Genomic DNA, 15,931 nt, shown 5'->3' on the forward strand with positions numbered 1-15,931 from the left:
CAAATGGAAGGGATTCACTATGGCATCCAAAACACCCCTAAGTGTCCCATTTGGGAACCTGAGGCCCATACAAGGGTCAAAAACCTGGTCCAGCAGAAATGGGACAGGAAGTCAGAATGCTGAAGTCCACATATTGTTTTGTTTTAATAAACACTTTGTCAGAAAGAATACACAATATTAAATCCAGTCAAGATCAAACAAACCATCTCTAAAACACCTGATTAATTCCTGGGCCCTACCTCTTTGAAGCTATTTAAGCAGAGTTTGGAGAAGTTGACCAATCTAATAGGGGACGGTGATGACCTTTAAGAATCTTCCTAGCCCCGAGTCTCTGTCATCTTACAAGAGCTCATCCTAACCTTACTTGATCAAGCAAGTTTGGGGTTCACCATCAAAATCTGCACCAGATTTGGGGTTCAGCCCAATTATCTATAGTCTCATTTTCTTCCATGTGTGCTTTTATGGGGTTGCTCTTTATCCACTCAGATGGGACTGGGAAACAAAAGACATTTGGTTCCACATAAAATGTTCTGGAAAGGGGATGACCACAAAGTTAGCGTTGGGGGAACTTTCCTCTTTATTTTAATACCAGTGTGTATACTAAACCTCAGGAATGCAGTCACCTCCTTCAGGGAAACAACTTAGCCCTATCCCCAATCCCAGGATAAAATGTCATCAAAGTGGTTTGAGATAAGCACAGTCCAAATTTCATCAACCTAAGGGGAGGCACAGTGGACAGCAAATAGGGCAGGAGGTATATCTTTATACAACTCAATTGCAACAAGATTTGTCGGAATCAGTCACTGGTTTCAAAAGCAGTCACTAGTAGTCACAAGAGATGCAGATCCATCAGAAACTGCACTTAGTCAACTTTGTCATTCCACAGATGAATAAATTATCAGTGAGAATCCAGTTAAGTAACTGAGAGTTTCATAAAAGGACTATTTACAAAGTCGTGGGTAGAGTTTAAGAAAATCAGCATGGAATGGACTGATCCCCAGAGTTGACTGCTGCACTACCCCAGGGCTGGCTGCCATTACTATCCCCCATGTGTAATATGACACTAGGAGCAGAGACATGGGCTAAGGAGGGCCACTGTCAAGAGCTATGGTCTTCAGGAAAGGAACAGAGCCTCTGCTAACAACCTCAGCCGGCAAGAAGGAGGCTGAGGTTGACGCCAGTGTGTATACAAAAACCTTGGGAAAGCAGTCACCTCTCTTTCCTCCTTCCTTTGGCTCTTGTTGGCTTGAAAGGGAACAGGAAAAGCTGGAAACTGACAGAGCTGCCTGAAAGGGGTTGCGATCTTCAGTCAAGAGTCAAGGTAACTCTGCAGGGCACACCTGGAGACACTCTCCTTCACAGCTTCAAGTTGGAGCTTCTTCTGGCCAGTTCCAAATCAAAGCTAGTGGGAGAGGGACATCCACTGACCCAATTTCAACTTCCAGGAAATAGATGCAGATGGGAAAGAATGAAGGATGAGAGTGAAAGGGTAAATAGAGAATACCCAACCCATCAGGCTTATCATGAGGATAGGTCCTTGATGTTTCCGTAAGCAAGGAGAATCTTTTGTTCATGCCTACTCTATGCCAGGCACAGTTCTGGGCACTGGAGACAATGGTTGTGAGAAAGAAAGACCTTACATTCTACTGCCTGCAGAGATAATTAATAAATAGAACAACCTACGTGTAATATAAGCGTGACGAGTAACTGACACACATAAAGTGAGTTGTATGACACATAAAGTGAGTTCTGTGAGTTGTGTGAAGTGAGTTGAGCACTGAGGGAAACCCTTTTTGTTAGAGGAATGATTCAGGGAATACCTCAGAGCTGAGACCCAAAGGTTGGCCAGGCATGGAAAGGGCCCAGGGAAGTCCATCCCAACTAGAGGATGCCACAATTGTGAAGGTCAAGTCCAGTGCAAGGATTTGGCTGGAGATGAGTGAGTGAAAGGAAGAAATAGCAAGGATGCAGTTAAAGAGGTCAGCAGGAATCTGACAGTGCAGGGCTGGGAAGGCCTGGTGAGAAGGTTGGATTCAATTTTTCAAAACACAACAATAATAAAAAAAAAAAATCATGAAAAAGGCCAGTGACTTGGTATCATAAAGAAAAGGGCTGGGATCCTTGTTTGCTAAATCATCCTTTGCTATTGAAGGCTGCAGAACTTTCAAACTCACACAGGCCTCCAGGAAATCACCAAGAAAAATCTACAACTAACAGGATCCCAGCAAATAAGTCAGACAAGCAGAAAACAGAAGCTACCAGTTCTCCCTAACTTAGAAGAGAACATAAAGAAGAAAAAGAAAGTATGTATAAATGCATCACTATATGCAGATGATATAATTACCTGTCTACAAAATTCAACCCAAACAGCTCAAGCTAGTAAATTCATAAGTAGATCAAAATTCACTACCTCCAAGTGTAGTAACTAATTAAGTAAAAAAATATGATAAAAGAAATTCTATCACAATTTATCACTAAACATTTTTTATATTTTCAAATTAGCTTTCAAAATTATATAACCTAGAAAATTATACTTTATCTGGTGTGCATGTGGTAAGGATTTTCTCCTAATTTGTAGGCTCTCTCTTCACATTACTGATTGTTTCTTTTGCTGAGAAGAAGCTTTTTAGTTTGAATCTATCCCATTTATTGATTCTTTATCTTACTTCTCACACTTTAGGGATCTTGTTAAGGAAGTCAGATCCTAAGCCAACATAGTGAAGATTTGAGCCTACTTTTTCTTCTATTAGCTGCAGGGTCTCTGTTCTAGTGCCTAAATATACTATAGATACTCTTTGATCTACTTTGAGTTGAGTTTTGTGCAGGGTGAGAGACAGAGGTTTTTTTGTTTGTTTGTTTGTTTGTTTTTTAATTTTTATTGTTGGTTGTTCGAGATAGAGGTTTAATTTCATTTGTTACAAGTGGTTTTCCATTTTTCCCAGCACCATTTGTTGAATAAGTTATCTTTTCTCCAATGTATATTTATGGTGCCTTTGTCTGGTATAAGATAATTGTAATTTTGTGGGTTTGTCTCTGTGTCCTCTATTCTGTATTCTATTGGCCTATATGTCTGTTTGGTACCAATACCATACCATTTTTATTACTATGGCTCTGTAGTATAGTTTAAGTTCCAGTATTGTGGTGCCTCCTGCTTCAGTCTTGCTAAGGATTGCTTTGGCTATTCTGGTTCTCTTATTTTTTCAAATGAATTTCATGATTGTTTTTTTCTAGTTCTATGGAGAATATCATTGGGATTTTAATAGGAATTGCATAAAATCTGTATAGGATTTTTGGTAGTATGGCCATTTTAAACAATCTTAATTCTGCCTATCCAGGAGCATGGAAGGTCCTTCCATCTAACCCAATCAAATAAATGGGCTAAGGATGACACTTCACAGAAGAAATACAATTAATCAATAAATATAAGAAAAAAATGTTCAACATCTCTAGCCATTAGAGAAATGCAATCAAAACTACACTGATGGCTGAGGATACAGTTCAATTGGTAGACTACTTGCCTCATATGCACAAAGCCCTGGGTTGAATCCCCAGTGCCACCAAAAAAAAAAGAAAGAAAGAAAGAAAAAAGAAAAAAAAGCCTACACTGAAATTTCAACCCATTCCAGTCAGAATGGCAAATATCAAGAATACAAGCAACAATAAATGTTGGCAAGGATGTGGGGAAAAAAGCACACTCATACACTGCTGGTGGGACTGCAAACTGGTACAACCACTCTGGAAAACAGTACGGAGATTCCTTAGAAAACTTGGAATGGAACCACCATTTGACCCAGCTATCCCACTCCTTGGTTAATATCGAAAAGACTTAAAATCAGCATATTATAGTGTCACAGCCACATCAATGTTTATAGCAGCTCAACTCACAATAGTTTACTATGGAAACAGATGTTGAATATGTTTATTCATTCAACAGATGAATGAATAAAGAAAATATGATATATATGTATATATAAATGATGAAATATTACTCAGCTTTTAAAGAAGAATGAAATTATGGCATTTCCTGGTAAACGGATAGAGTGAGAGAATACATGCTAAGCGAAACAAGTCAATCCCAAAAACCAAAGGCAGAATGTTTCTCTGATATGCGGATGGTAATACACAATACGGGGTGGGGGAGTGGTGGAGTGGAGCGGGGGCACTATGAAAGAATAGAGTTACTTTAGATTAGGCAGAAGGGAGTGAAGGGATGGGGAGGGGTATGGGGACAGGAAGAATAGTAGAATGAAGCACACATATATGACTTAATGACTGATTTGATTCTACAACATGTACAATCAGAAAAATGAGAAATTATACTCTATTTATGTATCATATATCAAAGTGCATAAATGCACTCTACTCTCATATAATTAGAACAAATGAAAATAAAAATAAATATATAACCACTTATGGAAGACTACATTCTAATTGTGGCAGGAGAAACTAAATATACTATAGATCGGGGTTAGGAAACCATGGCCTGCAACCAAATCTGGCCCACCTCTCATTTTTATAAATAAAGTTTTATTGGAACATAGCCAGGCCTTTCATTTATTACTGCTGTCCATGGTTGCTACTGCACTACAACAGCAGAGTCAAGTACTTGTACAGACATTCTATGATCCTCCAAGCAAAAAAATATCAGTACTATCTGGCCCCTTACAAGCACAGTTTGGTGAATTCAGATATAACCAATCATATCAAACTGTGACCACCCACAGAGCAGGCCCAGCGGCCTGCTGAGGGGCAGAGCCGCCCCCCATGCCCCGCGCCTGCTGGGTAGGCGGAACTGTGACCACCGACAGAAAAGGCCCAGTGGCCCGTGGAGGGACAGAGCTTCCAATCACTCTTGCAAGGTAGGCGGGCCTGCGACCCACCGGCAGAAGAGGAGCAGCGGCCTGCTGAGAGGCAGAGCCGCCCCCTCCCCCTGTGCCGGCAAGGTAGACAGAACTGTGACCACCCGCAGAGCAGGCCCAGTGGCCTGCTGAGGGGCAGAGCCGCCCCCCAACCCCCACGCCTGCCAGGTAGGCGGAACTGTGACCACCGACAGAAAAGGCCCAGTGGCCCGCGGAGGGACAGAGCTTCCAATCACTCCTGCAAGGTAGGCGGGCCTGCGACCCACCGGCAGAAGAGGAGCAGCGGCCTGCTGAGAGGCAGAGCTGCCCCCTCCCCCTGCGCCGGCAAGGTAGACGGAACTGTGACCACCCACAGAGCAGGCCCAGCGGCCTGCTGAGGGGCAGAGCCGCCCCCCAACCCCCGCGCCTGCCAGGTAGGCGGAACTGTGACCACCAACAGAAAAGGCTCAGTGGCCCGCGGAGGGGCAGAGCTTCCAATCACTCCTGCAAGGTAGGCGGGCCTGCGACCCACCGGCAGAAAAGGAGCAGCGGCCTGCTGAGAGGCAGAGCCGCCCCCTCCCCCAGCGCCTGCAAGGTAGACGGAACTGTGACCACCAACAGAACAGGCCAGACCTGCAACCGACAGACAGAACAGGCCCAGTGACCTGAGGAAGGGTAGAGCCACACCCCCCCCGCGCCTGCAAGGTAGGCGGACCTGCGACCCACTGGCAGAACAGCCCCAGAGGCCTGCAGAGGGGCAGTGCCGCTGCCTGTGCCTGCAAAGTAGGCAGAACTGCGACCATCGACAGAACAAGCCTAGCGGCCCGCAGAGGGACAGAGCCGCCGCCCGCACCTGCAAGGTAGGTGGACCTGCTACCGACCGGCAGAGCAGGCCCAGCGGCCTGCCGGCGTGGTAGGCACATTGCCCCAATTGGAGGAGGGGCAGAGCCGCCGCCCACGCCTGCAAGGGAGACTTTGCAACTATACAAGACCAATATAAATATATAGGGGGAAAATTCAATAGCACAACAGTTTCACCAAGTAGAAAGGAACGCGAACAGTATGAAGAGACAAGGAAAGAAAGGACCACAAGCAATGCAGGTCAACTCAACGTTAGAAGAGGTAATAGCTGCAGCAGATGGAATGTCAGATAAAGAATTCAGGATATACATGCTTCAGATGATCTGGAGTCTCAAGGAAGACATCAGACAGCAAAATCAGACAATGAAAGATCACTTCAACAATGAATTACATAAACAAATCCAAGAAGCAAAAGATCAACTATACAGGGAGATAGAGGTTATAAAAAACAAACAAACAAACAGAAATCCTAGAAATGCAGGAAGCAATAAGCCAACTTAAAAACTCAATTGAGAATACTACCAGCAGAGTAGAACACTTAGAAGACAGAACATCAGACAATGAATATAAAGTATTTCAACTCGAAAAGAACATAGACAGCTCAGCAAGACTGTTAAGAAACCATGAGCAGAACATCCAAGAAATATGGGATAACATCAAGAGACCAAATTTAAGAGTCATTGGGATACAGGAAGGGACAGAGTTTCAAACCAAAGGAATGAGCAATCTATTCAATGAAATAATACGAGAAAACTTCCCAGACTTGAAGAATGAGACAGAACCCCAAATCCTAGAAGCCTACAGGACGCCGAATGTGCAAAATCATAAGAGACCCACACCTAGACACATTATAATGAAGATGCCCAACATACAGAATAAGGAGAGAATTTTAAAAGCTACAAGAGAAAGGAAGCAGATCACATTTAGGGGTAAGCCAATCAGGATAACAGCTGATCTTTCAACACAGACTCTGAAAGCTAGAAGATCCTGGAATAACATATTTCAAACACTGAAAGAAAATGGGTTCCAACCAAGAATTGTGTTTCCAGCGAAATTAAGCTTCAGGATGGAAGATGAAATTAAAACCTTCCACGATAAACAAAAGTTAAAAGAATTTGCAGCTAGAAAACCATCTCTTCAAAACATCCTTGGCAAAACATTACAGGAAGAGGAAATGGAAAATAACAATGAAAACCAACAGTGGGAGGTAGGACACTAAAGGGGGGAAAATAATCAAAGAGGAAAACAAACCATGTTTAGTAACAGAAATAAACAAATATGGCTGGAAGAACAACCCATATCTCAATAATAACCCTAAATGTTAATGGCTTAAACTCACCAATCAAGAGACACAGGCTAGTAGAATGGATCACAAAACAAGACCCAACAATATGCTGCCTACAGGAGACGCATTTGATAGGAAAAGACATACATAGGCTGAAGGTGAAAGGTTGGGAAAAATCATATCACTCATATGGACTTCGGAAACAAGCAGGAGTATCCATACTCATATCAAATAAAATAGATTTCAAGCCAAAGTTAATCAAAAGGGATAAAGAGGGACACTACATACTGCTCAAGGGAACCATACACCAACAAGACATAACAATCATAAATATATATGCCCCAAACAATGGTGCAGCTATGTTCATCAAACAAACTCTTCTCAAGTTCAAGAGTCTAATAGACCACCATACAATAATCATGGGAGACTTCAACACACCTCTATCACCACTGGACAGATCTTCCAAACAAAAGTTGAATAAGGAAACTATAGAACTCAATAACACAATTAATAACCTAGACTTAATTGACATATATAGAATATACCACCCAACATCAAGCAGTTACACTTTTTTCTCAGCAGCACATGGATCCTTCTCAAAAATAGATCATATATTATGTCACAGGGAAACTCTTAGACAATATAAAGGAGTAGAGATAATACCATGCATCCTATCTGATCATAATGGAATGGAACTGAAAATCAACGATAAAAGAAGGAAGGAAAAAGAATACATCACTTGGAGAATGAACAATAGGTTACTGAATGATCAATGGGTTATAGAAGACATCAAGGAAGAAATTAAAAAATTCTTAGAGATTAATGAAAACACAGACACAACATATCGGAATCTATGGGACACATTGAAAGCAGTTCTAAGAGGAAAATTCATTGCTTGGAGTTCATTCCTTAAAAAAAGAAAAAACCAACAAATAAATGATCTCATACTTCATCTCAAAATCCTAGAAAAAGAAGAGCAAAACAACAGCAAAAGAAGTAGAAGGCAAGAAATAATTAAAATCAGAGCTGAAATTAATGAAATTGAAACAAAAGAAACAATTGAAAAAATTGACAAAACTAAAAGTTGGTTCTTTGAAAAAATAAACAAAATCGACAGACCCTTAGCCATGCTAGCGAAGAGGAGAGAGAACTCAAATTACTAACATACGGGATGAAAGAGGCAATATCACAACAGACACTTCAGAAATACAGAAGATAATCAAAAATTATTTTGAATCCTTATACTCCAATACATTAGAAGTTAGTGAAGGCATAGATAAATTTCTTAAGTCATATGATCTGCCCAGATTGAGTCAGGAGGATATAGACAACCTAAACAGACCAATATCAATTGAGGAAATAGAAGAAACCATCGAAAGACTACCAACTAAGAAAAGCCCAGGACCGGATGGATATACAGCAGACTTTTACAAAACCTTTAAAGAGGAACTAATACCAATACTTTTCAAGCTACTTCAGGAAATAGAAAAAGAGGGAGAACTTCCAAATTCATTCTACGAGGCCAACATCACCCTGATACCTAAACCAGACAAAGACACTTCAAAGAAAGAAAACTACAGACCAATATCTCTAATGAACCTAGATGCAAAAATCCTCAATAAAATTCTGGCCACTCGGATACAAAAACATATCAAAAAAATTGTGCACCATGATCAAGTAGGATTCATCCCTGGGATGCAAGGCTGGTTCAATATATGGAAATCAATAAATGTTATTCACCACATCAATAGACTTAAAAATAAGAACCATATGATCATCTCGATAGATGCGGGAAAAGCATTCGACAAAGTACAGCATCCCTTTATGTTCAAAACTCTAGAAAAACTAGGGATAACAGGAACATACCTCAATATTGTAAAAGCAATCTATGCTAAGCCTCAGGCTAGCATCATTCTGAATGGAGAAAAATTGAAGGCATTCCCTCTAAAATCTGGAACAAGACAGGGATGCCCTCTCTCACCACTTCTGTTCAACATAGTTCTCGAAACACTGGCCAGAGCAATTAGACAGACGAAAGAAATTAAAGGCATCAAAATAGGAAAAGAAGAACTTAAATTATCACTATTTGCAGATGACATGATTCTATACCTAGCAGACCCAAAAGGGTCTACAAAGAAACTATTAGAGCTAATAAATGAATTCAGCAAAGTGGCAGGATATAAAATCAACACGCATAAATCAAAGGCATTCCTGTATATCAGCGACAAATCCTCTGAAATGGAAATGAGGACAACCACTCCATTCACAATATCTTCAAAAAAAATAAAATACTTGGGAATCAACCTAACAAAAGAGGTGAAAGACTTATACAACGAAAACTACAGAACCCTAAAGAGAGAAATAGAAGAAGATCTTAGAAGATGGAAAAATATACCCTGTTCATGGATAGGCAGAACTAACATCATCAAAATGGCGATATTACCAAAAGTTCTCTATAGGTTTAATGCAATGCCAATCAAAATCCCAACGGCATTTCTTGTAGAAATAGAGAAAGCAATCATGAAATTCATATGGAAAAATAAAAGACCCAGAATAGCAAAAACAATGCTAAGCAGGAAGTGTGAATCAAGCGGTATAGCGATACCAGACTTCAAACTATACTACAGAGCAATAGTAACAAAAACAGCATGGTACTGGTACCAAAACAGGCACGTGGACCAACGGTACAGAATAGAGGACACAGAAACCAATCCACAAAACTACAACTATCTTATATTTGATAAAGGGGCTAAAAGCATGCAATGGAGGAAGGATAGCATCTTCAACAAATGGTGCTGGGAAAACTGGAAATCCATATGCAACAAAATGAAACTGAATCCCTTTCTCTTGCCATGCACAAAAGTTAATTCAAAATGGATCAAAGAGCTTGATATCAAATCAGAGACACGCCGTCTGATAGAAGAAAAAGTTGGCTACGATCTACATACTGTGGGGTCGGGCTCCAAATTCCTCAATAGGACACCCATAGCACAAAAGTTAATAACTAGAATAAACAAATGGGACTTACTCAAACTAAAAAGTTTTTTCTCAGCTAAAGAAACAATAAGAGAGGTAAATAGAGAGCCTACATCCTGGGAACAAATCTTTACTCCTCACACTTCAGATAGAGCCCTAATATCCAGAGTATACAAAGAACTCAAAAAATTAGACAATAAGAGAACAAACAACCCAATCAACAAATGGGCCAAGGACCTGAACAGACACTTCTCAGAGGAGGACATACAATCAATCAACAAGTACATGAAAAAATGCTCACCATCTCTAGCAGTCAGAGAAATGCAAATCAAAACCACCCTAAGATACCATCTCACTCCAGTTAGATTGGCAGCCATTATGAAGTCAAACAACAACAAGTGCTGGCGAGGATGTGGGGAAAAGGGTACACTTGTACATTGCTGGTGGGACTGCAAATTGGTGCAGCCAATTTGGAAAGCAGTATGGAGATTTCTTGGAAAGCTGGGAATGGAGCCACCATTTGACCCAGCTATTCCCCTTCTCGGTCTATTCCCTAAAGACCTAAAAAGAGCATGCTACAGGGACACTGCTACATCGATGTTCATAGCAGCACAATTCACAATAGCTAGACTGTGGAACCAACCTAGATGCCCTTCAATGGATGAATGGATAAAAAAAATGTGGCATTTGTACACAATGGAGTATTACTCTGCATTAAAAAATGACAAAATCATAGAATTTACAGGGAAATGGATGGCATTAGAGCAGATTATGCTAAGTGAAGGTAGCCAATCCCTAAAAAACAAATGCCAAATGTCTTCTTTGATATAAGGAGAGTAACTAAGAACAGAGTAGGGTCGAAGAGCATGAGAAGAAGATTAACATTAAACAGGGATGAGAGGTGGGAGGGAAAGGGAGAGAGAAGGGAAATTGCATGGATATGGAAGGAGACCCTCAGAATTATACAAAAGTACATACAAGAGGAAGTGAGGGGAAAGGGAAAAATAATACAAGGGGGACAAATGAATGTCAGTAGAGGGGGCAGAGAGAGAAGAGGGGAGGGGATGGGGGGAGGGGGGATAGTAGAGGATAGGAAAGGCAGCAGAACACAACAGACACTAGTATGGCAATATGTAAATCAATGGATGTGTAACTGATGTGATTCTGCAATCTGTATATGGGGTAAAAATGGGAGCTCATAACCCACTTGAATCAAAGTGTGAAATATGATATATCAAGAACTATGTAATGTTTTGAACAGCCAACAATAAAAAATTAAAAAAAAAAACCAATCATATCCTTTGAGCAACTCAACACAAGGCTGTCTTCTCAGTTCTTCTCATTTCTCACTCTGCCCCACCTCTACAGACTCTGATGCAACAGCTATTCCCCTTTGCCTTCTATCATGGTACCCAAATGATTCTCCATAAGTGTCTCTCTGGCCTTTCTGAATTTTTCTACTTGTCCTTTGTTTTTTCCCTGTTCTTAAAATGTAAACCCTTGTCTAGGTTTTCTAATCAGTCCTCTTCCCTAGACTATAATTATCACATCACCTCATACAAATCACTCCTAAATCCAATCTCCAAACCGGACTCCTTCAAAACCAAATATCCAACTGCATAGAAATCTACACAGAGAAATCCATTAAGACTCAGTATTCCCAAAATGGGAATGGAATATGTCTTCCTCCAAAAGCACACTCCTCTGTGATATGATTACCTTGTCCTAGGCTGGAAACTCTGGTTCCTGCCTCTTCTTTAAAGTCATTTCTAGTTTAGAAACTAAATTCTGGCTCTTCCACCTCATGGTGCCTCTCAAATCAGGCCCTTTCTTTCCACAACCACTTCCACTGCCAGACAGGCCTGGCATTTCTTATCTGAGTATGACAATAGTCCCTAATGATGGAGAGATTAAACAGCAGTCCCTATGGAGGGGGGGAGGAATTCATAGAGAAATGAGAGATCACTCCAAAGCACACACCATTCCATTCCCCCTTACTCAAAAACCTTCCAGAGCTCTCTATGACTTAAAGAATGAAACCAGAAGTCCTTATGGTGACTATAAACATGCTCTAAGAGCTGATCCCTGGCTATCTTTCTGGCCTGGTTCCTCATTCCTCTTTACCCACTGGGCCTCACATGCCATCCAGAAGGGATCATCTGTGATGCCCAAACACACTCTGCATCTTTCCCTTTGCTTCTCACTTGTGCCTCAACTCAGCATGCTCTTCTCCTTCCCCCTAGGAGAGCAACAAGGGATGAATGCTTCCACATTTCTCATAAAGCTAGAATCATTGTGAGGCACAGGAGCAGAGGGTCTAAGCATGGATGTCTTTGAGTCAAATGACCACCATCAAACCCCAGTCTGCTGTCAACCAGTAGTATAAATCTCCTGAGCTTCCATAGTTGGCTCATCAGCAAACTGGGAACAATAACCTTACCTGCCTCTCAGGACTGCTGAGAAGATTAAAAAAGCAGCCATGTTGGGCTGGGGATATAGCTCAGTTAGTAGAGTGCTTGCCTTGCATGCACAAGGCCCTGGGTTCGATCCCCAGTACTAAAAAAAAAAAAAAAAATAGGCATGTTGAGCACACAGCAGGTGCACAATGAGTGTCTCTCCTACTGGCAATAGCATTTTTAAAATATATTATTGTTTGAAGTGAAATTTCCAACAAATCTAAATATACTGTACATGTGTAAGTAAGCTATCAAAAATAATTAAAATTATCAAGCCCATCATTGCCTGGTTTGTAGGACTGCTGGAGATACCATACCTTCCTTACACAGTCTCTCTAGTAAACCACCCTGAAATGGACAAAAAAAAGTTAAAATAAAAATAGCCATAAAACTTATCTTATTTGGCTCTTTTAACCCCATTCCTGAGGTTATTTCCCCACTGGAGGACAGTAGTAGTTCCTTTGATTTTCTGCACAAAAAAACTTGTTAGCAGTATTACTTGTAAGATTAAATAATTGGAAACTAAATGATATAGTCAACAGTTGGGAACAGGCTCAAAAAACTCCAGAAGCAGTGGGAAGTCCATAGTACCTGGAACTCATGGGCTTCACCAAAGGGTCTTCCTCTTCCCTGCTCCTTAAATGCCCAGAGGATATACACTATGAAAGTCAGAATATTTGAAGTCCAACATGCAATGTTATATCTCAGGATCAAAATTTTTCCATGGAACTTATTTGAAGTTGTCAGTACAGTGTATACAAGATTATTTCAATTAACATTTATTGTAAGTTACTCAGACTTTTAAGGAGTGCATAAAAATAAAGATATGGTTACAATTCACAGAGAGACCAGGCTCTGCCTTAAACTTCAACATAATCTTAACCAGGTAGACAATGATAACGTCACAGGAAAAAGGACCACCTAAGATCTGGGCAACTCTGAAAACTACCATTTTTCATTAAAAAATGGGAAATACAGAAAGAAATTTGGTTCTAGCATAGATGAACATAAGCAATAACATTTAGTTTTGAGAAAACAAAGTCCAATAGAAACCAAAAAGGCAAAGGTCCAAGTTGGGGTAGGGCTGGTCATCTTGGCAGCCTTCATTAAGTAAGCACTGCCTATTTGGGGAGGTAGAAAATGTGATCTCACCACTTTTTTCTGTTCTAGAGAATCCAATTGGCATCTCTACTTCTTCTGTGAGAGACCATGCTCGAATTCAGACCGTATTTCCTGGCAGTCAGAGGGAGGAAATAAAAAAGGATTTGCATTTCTCTAATTGCTAGAGATGATGAATATTTTTATATATATTTGTTCGATATAAGGAGGCTGATTCATAGTGGGTTAGGGAGGGGGAACATGGGAGAAATAGAAAAACTCTAGATAGGGCAGAGGGGTGGGAGGGGAAGGGAAGGGGCAGGGGGTTAGCAAGGATGGTGGAATGTGATAGATATCATTACCAAAGTAGATGTATGAAGACACAAATTGGTATGAACATACTTTATATACAACCAGAGACATGAAAATTTTTGCTGTTTATGTGCAATAAGAATTGTAATGCATTGCACTGTCATTTATTTTTAATAAAACAATTAAAAAATTAAAAAGGAAAAGGAGACATATGACCTCACCTGTTCCAGTACCTCCAGGCTAACTGAAGAGCAAGCCTCCCTGGGCTTTGCTCTCTTTATAGCCTGATTAATTTCACAATAATGGGAAATATTTTCTTTCAAAATAAGAGAAATAAGGGACTTTAAGTAACTCTCTGTTGTATAAGTTCACCAATATGGGTAGACTTCTTTTATTCACTGTAACAGGTTTCAAGAAAAGTAAATTGATTTATTTTGACCAGTACTTTTGACCAGTTTAACTCTTAAACCGTTTTTTTTTTTTTTGGGGGGGGGAGGTCACAGAGCCCTCTGAAAATAAATGTAACCTATGGACCTCTCCCTGGAGAAATGCACAGAGACTTGGCACATACACACAGATTGTATACTCCATGAATATTTTTTGCATGCAATTTAGGGATTTATGGAACCCCTGAAGGTTGCCCCAGCCCCCAACTCCTGCTCTTATTATTTTTTTCCCCAAAGAGAAAAGTTGAAGATTACTCAGGTAGTTGAGACCCAAACAGTCCTCATGAATTGGATAAAATAATAGAATTTGAGAACCTTCGAATGCAGGTCCTTGCTTCAAAGCTTTTCAAATTGTTGCTTATTGATAGCAACTGAACACTTTACAAATGAAATACTCTGCAGAACACCAATATTTGAAAGAGTTAAAAATAAAGCTACTCTTGGTGATAAAGATGCTAGGGGACTTGGATTCCCATCCTTTCAAATATCCCTGTGGCACTTCCAACTCTGAGAAAGACACTTGAAAACATCACTCTGGGCTGGCTCCAATGGCCCATCAAGCCACCCTTGGGCCCTTGTCTCCAGGACTGTTAATATGCCCAGGCACTGCCTGGGAGCATGGGCTGTTCAGAGAACAATCTTAACATACCTATTTCTTGGCCCAGTTGGGAGGACTTCAGAGATCCTGCTGACGAGACAACAGCACATCTGTGCCATGGCCCAGCCTTGGTCCTGATGTTCTCCTTGGGCAGGTAGCCCTCCCAGTCAGAGGTGTTGAAGGGAAAGTCTGTGGCCTCCACCATGGATACATTCACACGGTCCCGAAGGTAGCAGCGCAGGGCATCTGCACTGTACTTGACACCTGGCCCTGGCCCCTTGTAGGACACTTTGTACTTGTTCATATTCAGATAATTCTTCAAGATCTTTTGCAACCTGGGGATAAGATTTTTTGATGAGCTTTCCTTGTTCCACACTTGGAAGGAGGCTTGTGGATTGGACTTGGTGGAGTCCTTGGGACCACTGAGGGCCTGGCTGTTCTTCTGTGGGTCCTGAGTGTTGTCTGAGGACACAGACTGGGAACGAGACCTCATGGTTAGTTTCTCCAGAGTCTTCAACACCTGGAATTCCTTGGTTTGCAATTTAAGAGAATCATAGTAACTCCCTTTCTTTCTTTCCTTCCAGACACAGATGACTGCAAACAGGAGAAAGGCCACAATACAGCAGCTAAATTTTTTCTTCATGTTGGTGTGAATCATAATGAAAGTTGTGTTCAGGGAAGCCCCTCTGTTCTGAGCAGGAGAACAAATCTAAAAAGAGTGGGACAAGGAAAACAAAACAAAAAAAAACAATGTAAAGAACATCCATAAGTGGCACACAGCCAGGGACAGTGGCACACATTGCAATCCCAGCAACTCAGGAGGCTGAGGCAGGAGATTGCAGTTCAAAGCCAGCCTCAGCAACTTATCAAGGCCCTAAGCAATTTAGCAAGACCCTGTCTCAAAATAAAAAGGGATGGGGATGTGGCTCAGTGGTTAAGTGCCCCTGGATTCAATCCCTAGTACCAAAAAAAAAAAAAAAAAGGCACACAGAGGATGATGGGCCAAGCATTTAGAGTGAGAATATGTGAATTCCAGTCCTGCTATACCTCCCACCAATTAT

At 41.0% G+C, this 15,931-nt stretch overlaps 1 protein-coding gene across 2 annotated transcripts in view; it reads right to left on the reverse strand.

Annotated features, from left to right (window-relative positions):
• The window catches only part of St6gal1 (ST6 beta-galactoside alpha-2,6-sialyltransferase 1), a 143,775-nt gene that overhangs the window by 25,036 nt on the left and 102,808 nt on the right, over positions 1-15,931 (reverse strand). For both annotated transcript variants that reach the window (XM_046462542.2, XM_046462543.2), the window contains one exon: positions 14,922-15,579. In XM_046462542.2, the coding sequence (XP_046318498.1) occupies positions 14,922-15,528 (607 nt within the window). In that variant the 5' untranslated portion in view covers positions 15,529-15,579. The remainder of the gene's footprint in view (positions 1-14,921; positions 15,580-15,931) is intronic.

Source organism: Marmota monax, unplaced genomic scaffold, assembly GCF_021218885.2.
Source record: "Marmota monax isolate L192 unplaced genomic scaffold, Marmota_monax_Labrador192_F-V1.1 WCK01_AAM20220418_F8-fsc00100, whole genome shotgun sequence".
In the NCBI taxonomy this organism is placed as follows: Eukaryota; Metazoa; Chordata; class Mammalia; order Rodentia; family Sciuridae; genus Marmota; species Marmota monax.